The 18,243-nt window shown below is 36.4% G+C and overlaps 1 protein-coding gene across 6 annotated transcripts in view; it reads left to right on the top strand.

The window, feature by feature from the left end:
* The window catches only part of TAOK3 (TAO kinase 3), a 188,570-nt gene that overhangs the window by 134,299 nt on the left and 36,028 nt on the right, over positions 1–18,243 (top strand). For all 6 annotated transcript variants that reach the window (XM_043901794.1, XM_043901795.1, XM_043901796.1 and 3 more), the window contains 2 exons: positions 5,784–5,951; positions 8,739–8,945. In XM_043901794.1, the coding sequence (XP_043757729.1) occupies positions 5,784–5,951; positions 8,739–8,945 (375 nt within the window). The remainder of the gene's footprint in view (positions 1–5,783; positions 5,952–8,738; positions 8,946–18,243) is intronic.

Genomic DNA, 18,243 nt, shown 5'->3' with positions numbered 1-18,243 from the left:
TTGCTTGATAAGGAAATCCAGCCAGTCTATCAATGAAACAAAAAGCAAGAGAGAAAGAGAGAGGGAGGGAGGGAAGAAAGAAGAAAGAGTGAATTAGGGACTGGAGAAACTGGTGAAAGAACTGGTGGTGATCATTGAATTTAAGTTTGCTCTCCAATATTCATTTATTTATTCATTCACTACTAGTTTGTGTGTTTGTTTAGCATGGTAAAAAGAATACATTCTTCATTTTGAATAGGCAATACAAATTTCAAAAGATAAAAATACAGTGGAAGAGAGAGAATGAGAAGTGGGAAAACCTTCCCATTCAAGGCCCTTCTCTAGAGTTAGCAACTGCTGTCACCAATTTTGTACTTGTCCTTTTAGAAATATTCTATGCATGTGGAAGTAAATATCCTTTTAAATTTTTGGACCAATGGTAGCAAACTGTTCTACCCTGAATATTTTAACTTTTAGTGTGTTTTGTGTATTGTTCCGTATTACTACATGCAGAACTATCTCATTGTCTCTAAGGACTCCATTATATAGTCAGATGGACTATATGGTTGTCTTTATAACCAACTCATTTATGGTATTGACAGTGTTTTGCTGTTACAAACTATTCTACAATAAATATCGTCACACATTTGTCAGTTTGTACCTGTATATACAGATATCCAAAGAATAGATTCCTAGAAGTAAAATTGCTAATCAAATGGAATGTGAATTTTAAATTTAAAAAGGTGTTGCCAATTTTCCTCAAAGAGGATGCCCCAATTTATGGTCCTGTTAGCAAAGTATGAATACCAAAATTTTTTGACCTTCTAATCAGTTCAGTGGAAATCTTTTCTCACTGTCATTTTAGGTTGTATTTCTCATTATGAATTAGATTGTCTTTCTTACGTTGACAAGCCATTTCCATTTCCTCTTCTGTGAACTCTCTGTTGATCTTTCTCATTTGTCTGAGGGCTTTCCCCTTGTTAATTTGTAGTAAATCTTACAAATATTATTTTCTTATTTCTCTTTTGACATTCTTTATTCTGGAATTTGGGGAGGAGGTGCAGAAATTTGTTATAAGGAATTCAACCTTTTTCCCCTCCAATTGGCTTTCTAATTATTCCCAAATATTTTTTAAATAATCCATCTTTTCCTAACATTTTCTTCCTGATGTTAAAATGTCACTTTCACAAAGAATTAAATAGAGAACTACTGTAAAATCATTGCTTGATTAAAAAGCAGAATGTAAATGTTATACACATTTTCAGTATATGTATTAATAATGTGAAAATAATAATGTACCTAGAAAGAAGTAGGGGTAGGAAAGAAATGTAAATGTACTAATTTTCCTGTTTTTCAGGGTAGTCAATAACAGTTCTTAAACTGAAAGTCTTTTTTAAGTAACTCTAATCTCTTAAAGCTTTGCATGATCTTTTTTTTCCCCCTTAACTCTAGACGGTCTCTTAGGAACTGGTAACTCTTGGTGAAGAAATTTTAACTAACATTAAGCAGTCATCTTACTTTCAGTTCAGTTCAGTTCAGTCGCACAGTCGTGTCCGACTCTTTGCGACCCCATGAATCACAGCATGCCAGGCCTCCCTGTCCCTCACCAACTCCCAGAGTTTACTCAGACTCATGCCCATCGAGTCGGTGATGCCATCCAGCCATCTCATCCTGTGTCGCCCCCTTCTCCTCCTGCCCCCAATCCCTCCCAGCATCAGGATCTTTTCCAATGAGTCAACTCTTCGCATGAGGTGGCCAAAGTATTGGAGTTTCAGCTTCAGCCATCAGTCCTTCCAATGAATACCCAGGACTGATCTCCTTTAGGATGGACTGGTTGGATCTCCTTGCAGTCCAAGGGACTCTAAAGAGTCTTCTCCAATACCATAGTTTAGAAGCATCAATTTTTCGGGACTCAGCTTTCTTCACAGTCCAACTCTCACATCCATACATGACCACTGGAAAAACCATAGCCTTGACCAGACGGACCTTTGTTGGCAAAGTAATGTCTCTGCTTTTTAATATGCTATCTAGGTTGGTCATAACTTTCCTTCCAAGGAGTAAGCGTCTTTTAATTTCATGGCTGCAGTCACCATCTGCAGTGATTTTAGAGCCCCAAAAAATAAAGTCTGACACTGTTTCCACTGTCTCCCCATCTATTTCCCATGAGGTGGGACCAGATGCCATGATCTTAGTTTTCTCAATGTTGAGCTTTAAGCCAACTTTTTCACTCTCCTCTTTGACTTTCATCAAGAGGCTCTTTAGTTCCTCTTCACTTTCTGCCATAAGGGTGGTGTCATCTGCATATCTGAGGTTATTGATATTTCTCCCGGCAATCTTGATTCCAGCTTGTGCTTCTTCCAGCCCAGCGTTTCTCATGATGTACTCTGCATATAAATTAAATAAGCAGGGTGACAATATACAGCCTTGACGTACTCCTTTTCCTATTTGGAACCAGTCTGTTGTTCCATGTCCAGTTGTAACTGTTGCTTCCTGACCTGCATACAGGTTTCTCAAGAGGCAGGTCAGGTGGTCTGGTATTCCCATCTCTTGAAGAATTTTCCACAGTTTATTGTGATCCACACAGTCGGAGGCTTTGGCATAGTCTGTAAAGCAGACATAGATGTTTTTCTGGAACTCTCTTGCTTTTTCGATGATCCAGCAGATATTGGCAATTTGATCTCTGGTTCCTCTGCCTTTTCTAAAACCAGCTTGAACATCTGGAAGTTCTCAGTTCACGTATTGCCGAAGCCTGGCTTGGAGAATTTTGAGCATTACTTTACTAGCGTGTAAGATGAGTGCAATTGTGCAGTAGTTTGAGCATTCTTTGGGATTGCCTTTCTTTAGACTCCTCTAATTCTATGAAATTCAAATATACCTTAATTTAATAGATTATTTTTTAAATTACCATGTGTAATAAGTTTCTCATGTAAAATTATTTCTGGATATCCATCATTCTGAGAGAGTGAGAGAGAGAGAGGGAGGGAAAGTGTCTAAAATGATATTTCATTTATTTCTGGATGGCAGAATTTTGATTTTCTTTTACTGTCTTTTATTGATTTCTGTGTATTATTTAAATGTTTAAAGTAAACATATTTCCAAGAACAATGAAAGCATTCTTTGAAAATGATCTGAGAACCTTTTGACTGTATGGGTTTGGAGAACAATGAAGAGATGGTATTGCAGGCAGAAAGAACATGGGAAAAAGACATGGGAAAGAAAGAACATGGGGAAAAGAACAGGGAAAAAGACATGCAGGTGTGAAACCCATGGCAGAGACAAGAATGATCTACAAGTATGCCGCATTGGGTGGAACAGGGAATAGGAGTGACTAGATTGGAGCCTAGAAATTCAAGCAGGAACTGACTGTTAAGGCCAGACTTTACAAAGGAGACCGTGAGATGTTTTTAAGACATTAGGTATATCAGTTTTGAAATATTTTAAGGTTTAATTACCTCCTAAAATAAGAAGTCCAGGATTTAGGAAAGGAGGTGTTAGAAGCAGTCCATACCTGTAAGCAGCTCAATAGCTCCTCCTGTCTTCCTGTCCTAATACTTTACCATTCTTTGCACTTGACTTTTGTCTTCTTGGTCACAAAATGGCTCCTGTGTTTCTGGGATTCAGACTTTATTCCAGGCAGGAGAAAAGAGGCAGGACAAAGAGTAAAACGCCTTCTCTTCCTGTGCCTTGCTTTTTATCCTGGAAAACAAAGCCTTCCTCTGGGGTTTCTGCCTATATCTCAGAATTTGGCCAGAACTCGGTCACGTTGCTAATTACACGTGCAAAGAAAGATGGAGTCCAGGTCTTATACTTTTTATTACTTTCAAGAAAGAAAGGCACAGATCACCAGCCCAGGTGGGATGCATGAGACAAGTGCTCGGGCCTGGTGCACTGGGAAGACCCAGAGGAATCGGGTGGAGAGGGAGGTGGGAGGGGGGATCGGGATGGGGAATAAGTGTAAATCTATGGCTGATTCATATCAATGTATGACAAAACCCACTGAAATGTTGTGAAGTAATTAGCCTCCAACTAATAAAAAAAATTTAAAAAAAAAAAAAAAGAAAGGCAAGAAAAAGAGATTGGAATGAAGGATAACTAGGTCACAGTGTCTGTCACAGTTAATGCCATGATCAACTCTGTGGTAGACCCCCAGAAAACAAACTCCCAAATAAAGAAACCTGGGTGGCCATTCTAGCTCTTCCATTGTTTAGCTGGGTAAATCACTTAACCTCTCTGGGCCTAAAATTCCTCATCTTGGAAATAAAAGAATTACTAAGAGTTACTTCTCCTCTAAAATTCAGTATCCTAGGTTATAGCTTGAAGTTTACTAAAAACTGATTTATTCTTGTCTAATTGCTAGCACTGAAGTAGCCAAATAATTTTGCTTTCTCCCTTGCGTTCTCCTCTTCAAATATGCAAGCTACTCTTCCTTCCAGGAATGGTGTTTCATTTTCAGAAAGGATTCTTTGCAGAGAAATAGATATTTTATTAAAATAGGAGCAAAAGCCACAATTCCCTGGACAGCAAAGTCAAGAGTGAAGAACCCCAAGACATACAGATTTTTTTTCTCACAGTGGTCCTGCTCCTCTTTTATATCTGTTTAACTTATAAAGAAATTAAATCCATTCCATCATCTGAGGCCTACCACATTATACCTCATTTTCCCAATATGTTCAAATTATAATTTCACATAAGCAAATTTTCCACATAACTGAAACTTTTCCTTTAAAGAACAAAATTTCCTCCTCCTCCTTTTGATCATTTTTTGTGGTGATCTTGTTAAAATACGTGATATGCTTCTCTGCCTTCCTCAAGAAAGCTTAATGAATATAATGCCACTTCTTGATTATTCAGAAATAATAGCATTTCATGAAATCTTGGTATATAAAAAAAGTGTATGAAGGACAGTTGCCCCTTTACAAAATAGCCCACAAACCCTGGTTCATTTTTATTTGGTTGGTTGGTTGCTTGCTTGGTGTGTTAATCATGGAATTTCCTTCTCTTTACTGTCAGGTGGTCAGATACCTTTTCAACAGACTCTCTTTTCAGCAAAAGTAACTAACAATTCTCAGTCCTCTATTCTCCTTCTTTTGTTCCCTCTTTCTAAACTGCTGTTGGCTGAGAAACCAGGAAACCAGAATATGTGTTAAAGATCATTGATAATATTGAAAGTGAAGACTGTTTACAGCAAGAAAAGCTTACAGACTCTGGGGTGAATATTTTAACCCCTTGGAGACCCTTTTGCCTTATTTCTCATTGTACAGCTCTGTAAAGGGAAGATGAAGTTGCCAGAATTCTGATCTCTGAGATAAATGGGATAACTGCCACATTTTCAAGCATATACTGTATATGACCACAGAAGTAGAAAACAAAATATTCAGAAGTCTGTCTTTAAAAGGGTAGAGAGTGAGAAAGAGGATTGAGGCAGATTACAACAAGAATATTCTATACTTTGCATTGCTTTTGCTTATTACATAGTTTCAGGTTTGAAAGTCACAAGCTCTCAGCTACTATTTAAAGTGCTAGTCATTGTTATTACTTGCATGGTAAAGTAAACCTCAAGAATTCTCAAGTAAATTCTGGGACAAGTCCACAAAACGTGGCTTGAGGAAGAAGAGAAAAAACATGATTATCGCTTTATGAGATTTATACAAGATAAGAGGTTACATGAGATGAAAATTGTATCTTGTTATTTCTGCAAAATCCACAGAACTGTTTTACGTTGATTTGTCTTTACATCTAAATCTTGCACCTAAAACTATGTCTCCTCATTATCAGTTTCTGTTTTTTTCTCTTCCCTTGATCAGCATGACTTCGTTCGACGAGACCGTCCACTTCGTGTCCTTATTGACCTCATACAGAGGACAAAAGATGCCGTTCGTGAGCTAGATAACCTACAGTACCGGAAAATGAAAAAGATCCTTTTCCAAGAGACACGAAATGGACCCTTGAATGAGTCACAGGAAGATGAAGAAGTAGGTTGAGTTTCTTTTAGGGAACACTTATAGGGTACCTACTATATGAAAAAGTTCTGGACTGGGATGCTATGAAAAACACTTTGGGGAATAACAATTTTTATAATTGATATTTCTGCCTTAGGAGACATGCACAGTTGCAAAAGAGACATTGAAAAAAATAATAAGATAAAATATGAACAGTGTTACAGAGGTGGAGCACACGGTAGGGGTCCATAGTGGGGAGAGAATAAGTCATCTGCTGGTGGGATTAGTGAAGAGGTGGGTCACTTTTGACAGGCAGTTACAGGGCACTTTTGTGCTGTGCTTTAGGAAGATTATCCTGGCATCAGAATGTAAGATGGATATGAATGGATAACTTTCTGGGTAATAGTCCATGCAGGAGGCAGTAAGGGCAGTATTCATGGGAATTGGGGAGAAGGAACATTGAGAAACACTAGAGGGGTGAACTTAGTACAGCGCTTCTCACTGACCGTGACAGATGAGGGGGAGCTTATGGTGACTCTGAGCATTTGTGCTTCAATGACTAGAGTGTGTCAGTACCAAGAACAGAGAAGAACCAAGGAGGAAGAGTTGGTTTAGGATGATTTCAGTTTGATGCCTGCTGAGTCTAAGGTCTTGGCATCATACGCTATTGACACAGTGTACAGGTGGAGTTTTTACAGAAAATGACTTTAGTTTAAGTCAAATAGTTTAAGAAGAATTAGTCGAAGAGGCCTGAATAGAGATGTCTAGTGTTTGATTGGGATATACAAATCTAGAACGTAGGAAAGAGGTCTGGGTAAAGGGTAGTTGGTTGGGGGTCAAGGACATTAAAATGATGATGAATCAGGAGTTGAATGTAAAATGAGAAGAGAGTCCATGCCACATAAGAAAAGGGAAACACAGATGTTCAGAACAGACTTTTGGACTCTGGGAGAAGGCGAGGGTGGGATGTTCTGAGAGAATAGCATTGAAACAAGTATACTATCAAGGGTGAAACAGATCACCAGTCCAGGTTGGATGCATGAGACAAGTGCTCAGGGCTGGTGCACTGGGAAGACCCAGAGGGATGGGATAGGGAGGGAGGCGGGAGCGGGGATCGGGATGGGGAACACATGTAAATCCATGGCTGATTCATGTCAATGTATGGCAAAAACCACTACAATATTGTTAAGTAATTAGCCTCAAACTAATAAAAATAAATGGAAAAAAAGAAAAATTTTAAAAAAGGAAAAGGGAAACCTGGGAGATAAAGGCATCACAGATGTTATAAGTTAACACAGCTTCAAGGAGGGAGCTACAAATACCATCAGATGCCACAGAGCAGTCAAGTTAAACAAGGACTGAAAACAGTGTTAACTGGGTTTTATAAGTAGGACCTTCTTGATCACCTTAGTAAAAGCAGTTTTATAGGAATAGTTAGGATGAATAGTCATTTACTGTGGGTTATAGAATAAGTGGGAAGTGAGAAAGTAAAGATAGTGAAAGTTGGTCATTTTAAGATGCATAAATTGGGTCAAGAAGGAAAAATGACAAAGGGCAGTATGTAGAAAGGTACATACATATAAAGCAAGTCTCTTCATACTTATATGCAGAAGGAAAGGAGCCAGGATAGAGGCGTTGAAGATAGAGGAAAGAGACACAGTTAAGGAATTAGGATCTCAGAAAGTGCATAGCAGTAAGAACGTTAGTGCAGGGATTAGCCTTGAACAAAAGAAAGGACTCTTCTTCTAAAAATAGATTAAAAACAGGGAAAGAATGAAGAATGAATTTTAGTTTAACTTTTTAATATAAAAGAAAATAAAATTATTTTATCAATAATTATAAAAATAAAATTCAGAAAGCTGAACTGGAATATAAAAATCTCTTGATTGTGTATATACAAAGGGGCCCCTTTAATTGGGAAAATAAATTATTAAAAATATAATGTATTATCTATCATTTTAAACTACTCAAACTACCTTTGTCAGTGACTCCTTATATTTCCATGGCTAAGTAGCAATTCATTAAAGTTATGTAGGTACAGAGTATGGTTCTTTGAAAATAGGGTTTATTTGGAGCTAAGTTGCTTTAATTATATTATTTAATCTTGTATCAAAAGATACCCACTGTGATGGATAAATTATATGTTCTGATTATTTTAGCATTTCTCAAATAGTAGTCTTTGGACTAGTAGTGATGAATACCAGTATTATTTAACAGATATATTTAATAAGATTACAGAGGTAAGCTTGATAGAATTGCTTGAGGGAGGCAGAATTTAATTACCTGTGCAGGACAGTAGAATTAATATACCTGTTCAGATATGAAGTTTTCAATAATGACTTGCAAAAAGAGCATATTGCTTGTCAACCTCTGAAAACTCTTTTTATCCTCTTTGAGCTTCAAGTGCCCACTGCCGTGTTTGTAGCTATCCTAGAGATCCCCTTTTCAGTAGCCTGCAGTCTTTCCCTAGCACCTTGAGTTCCTGAAAGTCTCTTAGAAAATTGACCTGGCTAGTTCTGCTTACCAAGTAACGATACAATGTGATAGTTGCATATGATGGGGGAAAGCCCTGGGGTAGCAGCATTTGGAACCTTATGGCCCATGTCCAGAATAGCCCTTGGGGAAAGCATCAAAGTGAATCAGAGATGTCTGAAAATGGTGGTGGAATAGTGGAGCCACTACATTAAAAGTTTCATCTTGCAGATTTGGCAGAAAAGCAACTTGGCACTGCAAAATTGAATGTACTTAATAGCTTAGTCAATGGATTGGTGCTTTATCTCCAGGAATTTTTTTTTTAACCCAAGTGCCCCATGTTTATAGGACAGCGAACATGGAACCAGTCTGAGCAGGGAATTGGACAGCCTGGGCAGCAACCACTCCATCCCAAGCATGTCTGTGAGCATAGGCAGCCAGGGCAGCAGCGTGAACAGCATGCAAGAGGTCATGGATGATAGCAACTCTGAACTTGTCATGATGCATGATGATGAAAGCCCAGTAAATTCCACTTCCTCTGTTGTGCATAAGAAGGTAAGTTTCATGATCCCCTTCACAGTGCTAGGTTTTGCCCATTGTTATGAAGCCAACTCAGGTCATGTAGCATTCAGATATTTTAGTTCCCTCTTTACAACTGAAATTATGGAACTCAGCTGAGCACATGATAGTTCTTTTTGGTAAAAAAAGATAATGAAGGACTAGGCAAGCTGTATTTGTGCCTGTTTTTTCATCTTCCTCTCTTGTTACTCTGATGTCCACCACCATCAAATAAACAAAAACAAATAAATCCATAAATCTCCACGTCAAAGAAACCAGTTAAGTTTCTTTCTAAACCAATAACCTTAATACTGTTGACCTTAAAAGCTTTCTGAGTAAAACCTGTTGCTTGTGACCTTTTAGAAGTATTTCAGATGTATGTTTCTTACTGAGTAGTCCCAAAATACTCTTTGTTTTAGAAAAAGTTTCCACTCTTTTTTGTTGTTTCTTGGATTTGTCATTTCTAATTCTTCTAAGACCAGCTCTATGTCAGTTTAAATATTCTGACTTTTGAGTTAATGATTCTGTTTTTTGTTTTGACTTTACTTTTCCAATGGAGGATCATTCATTTCACACAAAGCCTATCATGATTTATAATTTGACATGCTTTATTTTAAAATGAAAAATGAAAAAAAAAATAAAATGAAAAATGATTTTTAAGCTTCTTTCAAAGCAATTTCTATAAGATGAGTATTTCACAGAATTATCAATGATTTTTTCTGGAGGAATTCCCAAAAGTGTTTTAAGTACCTTAGATAAGCAGTTCATAATATGGAACTATAGAAAAGAATCCTTTATAACTTTTTCCATATTAGGTATATGTGAGTTGTGTATGTACTGCTGCTGCTGCTAAGTTGCTTCAGTTATGTCCAACTCTGTGCGACCCCATAAACAGCAGCCCACCAGACTCCGCCATTCCTGGGATTCTCCAGGCAAGAACACTGGAGTGGGTAACCTTTTCCTTCTCCAATGCATGAAAGTGAAAAGGGAGAGTGAAGTCCCTCAGTCGTGTCAGACTCTTTGCAACCCCATGGACTGCAGCCTACCAGGCTCCTCCGTCCATGGGATTTTCCAGGCAAGAGTACTGGAGTGGGTTGCCATTGCCTTCTCTGGTGTATGTACTCATTTTAATAAATATGAGTGATTACATTCTAACTCCAGTAGGAGAGCAGGTTTGAGAATTTTTTCCACTTAGATGTCTGCTGGTTGTGTATTTTTATTGGGAGAAAAAAAAATTAAACAGGTAAGGATGAAGAGCATGTGAAAATATATTGGTGCCTAGTCATGAGTAGTGGAGGGATCACGTTTATTTTCTGAACTGATTAACTTACTCATTTATTCAACAAACATTGGTGGGGACCCCTATTATCTGCAAGGAACTATAGTAGGCCCTTTGGATACAGACAAAACAGACATGATGCCTTCATGGAGCTTATTATCTGTGGGGGAGATTAAGCAGATAATCACACAAGTAAATTTATCGTGTAATTTTAAAACTTGTTCTGGGTAAAAGGAGGACTTATTCTATCAGGGAGTAGAGGAAAATCTCCCCAGTGAAATGACATTCAAGCTCAAACTTCAGAGACAAATAGAGGTTAGCTAATTTGGGGTGAAAGATGGGGGTGAGGAAGCAATAGGTACAAAGGCCCTGAGACAAGGAATTTTGTATGTTCAAGGAAAAGGAGAAAAATCTGAGAAATTAGAGCTTGGAGGACTATGTGGAGAGTGAATTAGGACCAGAGTGACAGCAAGGACCCAGATTATTAGAAAGCCATAAAAGCATTTTGAGGAAACGAGTGATACCATGCAGATGAAGAAATCTGCTAAGAGTTCAGCATTGTCAGTCAGCTGTGTTTAAACATGGGCAAATGGTCAAGTATTTGAAGGGTGGAAAAGGTTTTGCTGGGCTCTCTTTTTCAAAGGAATTATCATGGATGCTGAGAGATATTGACTTTTTTCTTTTAGCTCTAGGGCTTTGTGGGGATAGAGAGCAAAAAAAAGAAGAGGAATTCTGTTGGATCTTTTTACTCTAGGACATCTCAAATGAACACCCAAAATTAGAAGAGAGATAATTAGATTAGATTACTGGAATAATCAATAAAATTAGATTACTGGCATAATCAACAAGAAAGAAGACCCTGGTCTTGAACTCATTGGAGGTTTTAATTTTAATATTTGCAGGCTGGTATAGAGCTTTCTTGTAATAGTTTGGGCCTTTCAGTGCCTTTTTCTCCTTGGTCTAATCTTAAGAAGATAAGATTTTAATTTATAATTTGAAATAGAAGATAGTTGTGTTCGATATACAGAAAATATTTGTCAGGAAAATTTTTCTAAAATGTATTTCTATTTAATTATTAAATAAAGAGGTAATGTGATAAAAAAAATTGAAAAACATCTACAAATAAAACTATGAATTAGTTAACTTTAAAATATAAGCAAGGAAGTACGATGGTAGAAACAATCAACTGAGTGAAAGGGAAACCCACAGAATGGGAGAAAATACCTGCAAATCATCTATCTTATAAAGAATCAATATCCAGAATATATGGAGAACTCCTAAAACTCAACAGCAACAGTGAAAGAGGAAAAAAAACAACTGGAATCAAAAGTGAGTAAGGACTTGAATCACCATTTCTCCAAAGAAGATATAAAAATGATCAATGAGCATATGAAAAGATCCCCAACATTATCAATCATTAGGGAAATTCTAATCAAAATTACAGTAAGATACCACCCATATGTGTAGCTATCAACACATTAGAGTGACCACTATTTAAAAAAACAGAATGTAACAAGTGTTGCTGAGGATATGGAAAAATTAGAACCCTGTTCATTATTGGTAGGGTTTGAAAAGGGTACAACCACTGTGGAAAATGGTGTTTCCTTGAAAAATTAAAACTAGAATTACCATATAACCTAGCAATTCCACTTCTCAGTATATATCCAAAAGCACTGAAAGCAGGGTCTCAAAGAGATTTTTGTACACCCCTGTTCACGGCAGCCTTATTCACAAAAACAGCAGAGAGGTGGAAGCAATGTAAATGATGAATGAATAAACAAAATGTGTTATATACATACAACGGAGTATTATTCAACCTTTAAAAGGAAGGAAATTCTGCCTTATGCCATTAATACAATGTGGTTGAACCGTGAAGACATTATGCTAAGTGGAACAAATGTACCTGTCACAAAAAGACAAATGCTGTATGATTCCACTTATATGAGGCTCTTAGCATAATCAAAATCATGGAAAGTACAATGATAGTTACTAAGGATTTGGGGAGAGGATTAATAGGGAATTGCTATTTAATGGGGCACAGAGCTTCAGTTTTACAAAGAGAAAAGAGTTATAGGGGTGATGTGATGCTGATAGTTACATAGCATTATAAGTGTATCAGCACTGAACCATACACTTGAAAATAATCAAGATGGTATCTTTATTTTACCACAATTAAGAAAAGGAAAACATAGAAGCAGGTTAGAAGAATAGAGCATGTTATATATATGTGCTTAGTCAGTCAGTCATGTCCGACTCTTTGCAACCCCCATGAACTGTAGCCCCCTAGACTCCTCTGTTCATGGAATTCTCCAGGCAAGAATACTGGAGTGGGTTGCCATTCCCTTCTCCAGGGCATCTTACCAACCCAGGGATAGAACTCAGGTCTCCTGCATTGAAGGCAGATTTTTTGCCATCTGAGCCATCAAGGAAGCCCATTGTATATAAAAACTTAATATTAAATAATGGTATCTCTTCATGAAACCCATTTAGCCTTATACTTGGGCTTAATGTCTTTAAACTTAATAGAAATAAATTTTTCATAAGTTTCATATTTGTTTTTTTACTTGACTTCGAAGTTTTTCACTTGGGAACATAAATAAAGTAGGATCTTAAACTCTCAACAGAAAGGTAGTGGACTCTAGGAATGAGGAAACTAGTTTTAAGTTCTGTCTGCCACTGTTAGTTTTATTTTACTTTGGACAAGTCACAAACCTCTCCAAACCTCAGTTTTTCCATCTGTAAAATAAGGAGTTGTTCTGTATGATTTCCAACATTGTTTCCAACTCTAAAATTTTGTGCTTCTATTCCTGTAAATTTTAAAAGAGTAAGTGTCTAATATGGCTTTCAAGTTGTTTGGTAAAGAGATGCCTTGATATAGAAAAGCCTATGTATCACTGAATTATCATTTTATAAACAATGTTCTACCCATTATCTCATTATCCTATTTTATTGTCTTTTTTTATACTTGTCACTATCTAAAATTATACTATGTACTAATTCATTATTTCATAATTTGGGTGTAAATTTCATCATAGCTAAAATTATGCTTACCTTGTTCTGTGCTGTATCTCAACACCTTAGAACAGTGCCTGGCACAGCATAGGCACTCAGTAAATATCTAAGGAATGAGTGAATTAACAAACAAAAAATACACAGTGAATAAATTGCTTACCAGATACTAAACACCATGCTATTTTGAACATAATGGTTTAAAAGGCTTGAATAATATTAAATATTATTTTTATGGTTTGAAAGACTTAAATAGATTGTCTCCAATAATAGTACTCTTGACAATAAGAACTTGCTTAATAAATATTAAAATGTAAGAATAAGGATGGGGAATTGTTTTGTTCCCCGCTCTTAACTGTTATAATTAAGATTGCAGACATATGCAAAATTAGTCAAATCATATATGAGCAGAATGCCCATTTTATATAGGAAGTAAACTTACTTTTAAGGGCCATGTATAACTGTTAAGAGCGTGATTTGCAACTAACTGTTCTGCATCCAGAATAAAGATGTCCTGATTTTAGGAGGACAGACCTATCATAGATCAAGCCCAAAAAATACAAAGTGGGACACTGAAAATTTTCCTTTAACACCAGAATTTCAAGTTACTTCCCTCTCTACAATCTTTGCCTCTACTCTGGTCTTTCCCTGGCCCTGAAGGAATCCTAATCCAGTCTTCCTTTTGAACAAGAATGATTTGATAAGTCTAAAGGTATATTCTGATAAAATAAACTTTAGGCACTTACTTCTTTTCTCCGTTCTAGCGTTGCCACACTGCTTTTTCCAATAACATGAGTATCACTACATATCTAGACTGTTTGCTTCTCCAGGACATCTCTCTTCACATACAACCTAGCTGGGTGTCTAACACATTGTGCATGCATGCATGCTAAGTTGCTCAGTCGTGCATGATTTTGTGCAACCCTTTGGACTGCAGCCTGCCAGGCTCCTCTGTCCATGAGATTCTCTAGGCAAGAATACTGCAGTGGGTTGCTGGGCCCTCCTCCAGGGGATCTTCCTGACACAGGGATCAAACCTGTGTCTCTTAGTCTACCTGCATTGGCAAGCAGTTTCTTTACCACTAGTGCCACCTGGGAAGCCCCTATCACATAGTAAGCACCCAATAAATGTTTTGTGAACTGACATGAAGATGAACTTTTATGGGGCACAACTCTACACCTCAGTTCTTGATTATTCACAAGTGAGTCCAGGGCAAACTCTTAATCCAGATTGGTTTTTTTTGCTGTAGCCTAGGCTGCCTCTGAGCCTCCACCCTACACCTTAAAACAATTGGGTGTACAGCGGTAGCAAGCAGATTTTAATATTGTTCTAAGCAACAAAAGTCTGTTGTTTTTAATTTGACAATTGAAAGGTATATTTTTATTTTGTTAAAGTCTACAATCACTTATTTTTGCTTGCGGCTGCCTTCTGTTACTATAGATCATGAGACTTTTATGTATTAAAATTCTTTGTTCACTAATCAATTTGTTGTTTCTAGTATGCCTAATGAACTCTAGTCATCATGGCCCCCGTTTAGAGATCAGTTTTTTAAAAAATTGTTCTCTTCTAGCTCCTAAAGCTTTCCTTGACCCTTCCTATTAGTCAATATTAGTGAGGGTTTTTTTTCCCCTTCTTTAAAAAAAGAACAGTTTTCCCCATTTTCGTAAGAGGAAAAAAAGAAATGTCCTTGAGGGGATAGGATGTTCTAGTTTAATTTCCACTTGCTTCAGTGGCCTTTCCTATTATTTTTGCTGAAGAGCAGGGCAGTTTCTTTGACTCTTCAACTTGCATTTGGCCAAGTAAAAGTAAATTAATATATGAAGGTAATGTTTCTTGAACAGAGCAGTCGTACAAACCACCCCTCCGTGGTACCTTCTTTCAGTGTTCTGCCAGTCATTTTTTCTCCCTAACAGCTATCTTTCCAGGTGAAGACACCCTTTTCCATCTTCTCCCCTTCCTCTAGCCCCAGCTTTTGATAGCTGCACCTGCTTAGGCAATCATTTAATCATTTTGAAATGAACAAAACAAAAGAGATGGTGGGTTTGCTGATCCCTCTCCACAGCATGAAAGGTATGGGAATCTGTAAAAAAACTTCTCATCGCCAGAAAAAAGAGCCATTTTTAGATCCCCTCCAACCCCACCATGTAAAGGTGTGCTTGTGTGTGTGTCACTGTTTTGCAACTGCCTTAAAGTACAAAGTGACAGGTTTTTATGAAATATGAATTAGAATTATGTTAAATAATAAAAAAACAAAGTCACTTTCTCAGAATCTTCTCAGACCTATATTCTTGAGCTTATTTATTCAGCAAACATTTTTTGAATGCCCACAGAGTATCAAGCACCATGATAGGTGCTGCAAAGACTGAGGTTTTTTGAAACACATTTACTCTGCCTTCACAAAGCTCACAGTCTCATGCACAAATGAATGTAAGTATGATGAGAGTGTGATAAAGGTATACCAAAAGTGGAGTGGTTTCCAAGGTTAATTTCAAATTAATCTAGAAACTCTGAGTGAGTGACCACACCATATCACTTCAGAAGCATAAATAGTCAAGACATTTAGGAGAAAACTTCTACATAAAAGTAAAGCCCTTTGTCCAGGGAATAATAGTAAAGTTTTTAATCTGAAGAAATTTTATTTCTTTTTATAATGAAAGGACAGTATAAATTTACTTAAAACTGGTCCCAAAACCATGTATTTCAGAGAGCTATTTTGCTTGTTTCTGGATAATAAGATTTTAAGGATAAATTATAAGCAAGTCATATATATTGTCTTGGTAAAGTAAAACATATTTATTCTTAAACTTCTAAAAATCATTCTTCAGCATCAGAGATGTTGACCCTCTCATCTTCATTTGTAAATCATATTCAGTGGTGCTTAACTGCATAAAATAGAAAATTGACCCTCACCAGTATTGATCTTAAAACGTGTTCAGATCGGAAACTCTGGGAGGCAGGTACAGTCGTTCTCAAAGGGGCTGTTGCTTGAAGGGGTGATATAACCAACAGAATACAAACCTAATAAAGCTGATAGTTTAATCTGTTCTTACTTGCTTTTCAAGTCACATTGCCCTAGTTTTAAAATTGCATTATTATTTAAGTTGTCTGTAGAATTTTGAACTTTAAAGAATGGTGTTGAATATTTTAAAATTTATCCCTGTGCTCTTGAAGTGCATATCCACTGTTAGACAAAAATACTGCCTCATCCTGTGGTCTCTCACATATTTGGAGACTTTTAATGTTTGTGATCTCTGTTACGAAGCTACTACAGGAACTAAGAATTCTTTTATAAAATTTAAAATGGGGAAGAACACAAGGGATTAAACTTTTAATATTATTTATTAAGGTAGATTAAAATTTTGGACCTATTCTCTCAGACTAAGTTCTAAAATAGCATTATTTTTTAAATATGCCATTGTGGGTTATGTAATTTGCTACATGTCAACTAAAATCACTGATTTCACATTTTAATTTTTCCAGTGTATTTCAGTATCCTTGAGTTTAAAAACTTAGCTAATATGATGTGACTTTTAATTTGATAAGCAGAGTCCTAACCTACAAGTGTTAATTTTTATGTGAGAGAAAATTATTAGAAAATTATAGAAAACTAATATTAGAGTTATACTTATTTGCACATGAATGTGTTCTGTTTTATTCTGTTATGTGAATAGTGTGGATTCTAGTGTCACTGGTTAACTTTGTAAATCAAGTTATTAAAATTTGAAATTTAGCTGCTGCCACAGCGTTGAAGAGCTCCCTCTCAGTAATTGTACTTAGTTAACTGATACCAAAACTCTGACCTGTAAAGCCACAGGTCTCTGCTGAGCCTATCTCTTCTGATTGTTGGCATTTAGAAGTTTATTGCTTTTCTGGGATTATAACATTAAGTAAGGTTGATTTTGGAGTTAATATTCGGAATAAATATTTATTAATAAATAATCTGAATGGCAGTAGATCTCAGGGCCTTCATCTTTAGAACCGTAAACCTAGGTGCATATATCCTGCACCTAATATCTCTTTGCCCAGTGAAATAAGAGTTTTTAGATTTCCAAGGAAATAATAAGAAAATTTTAAGTTGACCTATCAAGTACGTTTTTTACAAATTTCAAAAATATGGGTTGAGATGCATTCTTAATCTATAGTACCATCTAATAGAATTTTCTGCAATGATAGAAATTATTAATGTCTGCAGTGTTCAATATGGTAGCCATAGTTAGTGGCTAGCTTGAAACATAGCTGGTGTGACTTAGAAACTGAATTTTACATTTTATTTAATTCAGATATTCATGTGACTAAAGCCTATCTTATTGGACAGCACAGAGGTAGAACACCCCTCAAATTTGATATATATGCCTTCAGTGGCATTAAAGGTACTTTCATTATTTGAAAGCAAAATAGGCCACAATAGAGTAATTCTGAAAAAAAAATCTAAATATAGATGTAATGGTAGATACCCTCGCAACATTCTGAAGCATTCTAACTTTATAAAAGGGAAAAAGAAAATTAGCCCAATGATAAATTTAATCATGACACTTCTCTTTTACTTAGAAACCTAGGTGTAAAATTTAATTTTCCTCAAGGAATTTATATGTTTTGACTTGTCAACATTTTACACTATATAATAAAATTTTGTGTTTTTTAAACCTCTTTATAATTTTATTTCCTGAAGAAAGAAAGAGCAATTATAAAAGATTCCAAATAGTCAGAGACAGAATGCAAAGCTGACTTCTCACAATGGTTTCTCCTAAAACCCCAGGGCAACAAGAGAATTAATTTCTCCTTCCCCGTCCTGAACATGTACTATTTGAAAATCCCCCATGGTTGTACATGTTTCTGAGTTATTACTTGTTATAGTATTTTTTTTCTGAAAGGTTAGTGCTACTTACTGACTGACCACTTCATCTTTTATAGAGCAAAGCATCGCCCTTTGAAAGCATTTTCCCCTTTAAAAGTCATTTCAATGGCATTTAAGAAACATCCATTATTATCCTTCCAGGGAATGTTATT

Source organism: Cervus elaphus, chromosome 5, assembly GCF_910594005.1.
Source record: "Cervus elaphus chromosome 5, mCerEla1.1, whole genome shotgun sequence".
Taxonomy (NCBI): Eukaryota; Metazoa; Chordata; class Mammalia; order Artiodactyla; family Cervidae; genus Cervus; species Cervus elaphus.
Note: the sequence above shows the minus strand (reverse complement) of the source record. Positions and strands in the feature narration are given on the sequence as shown.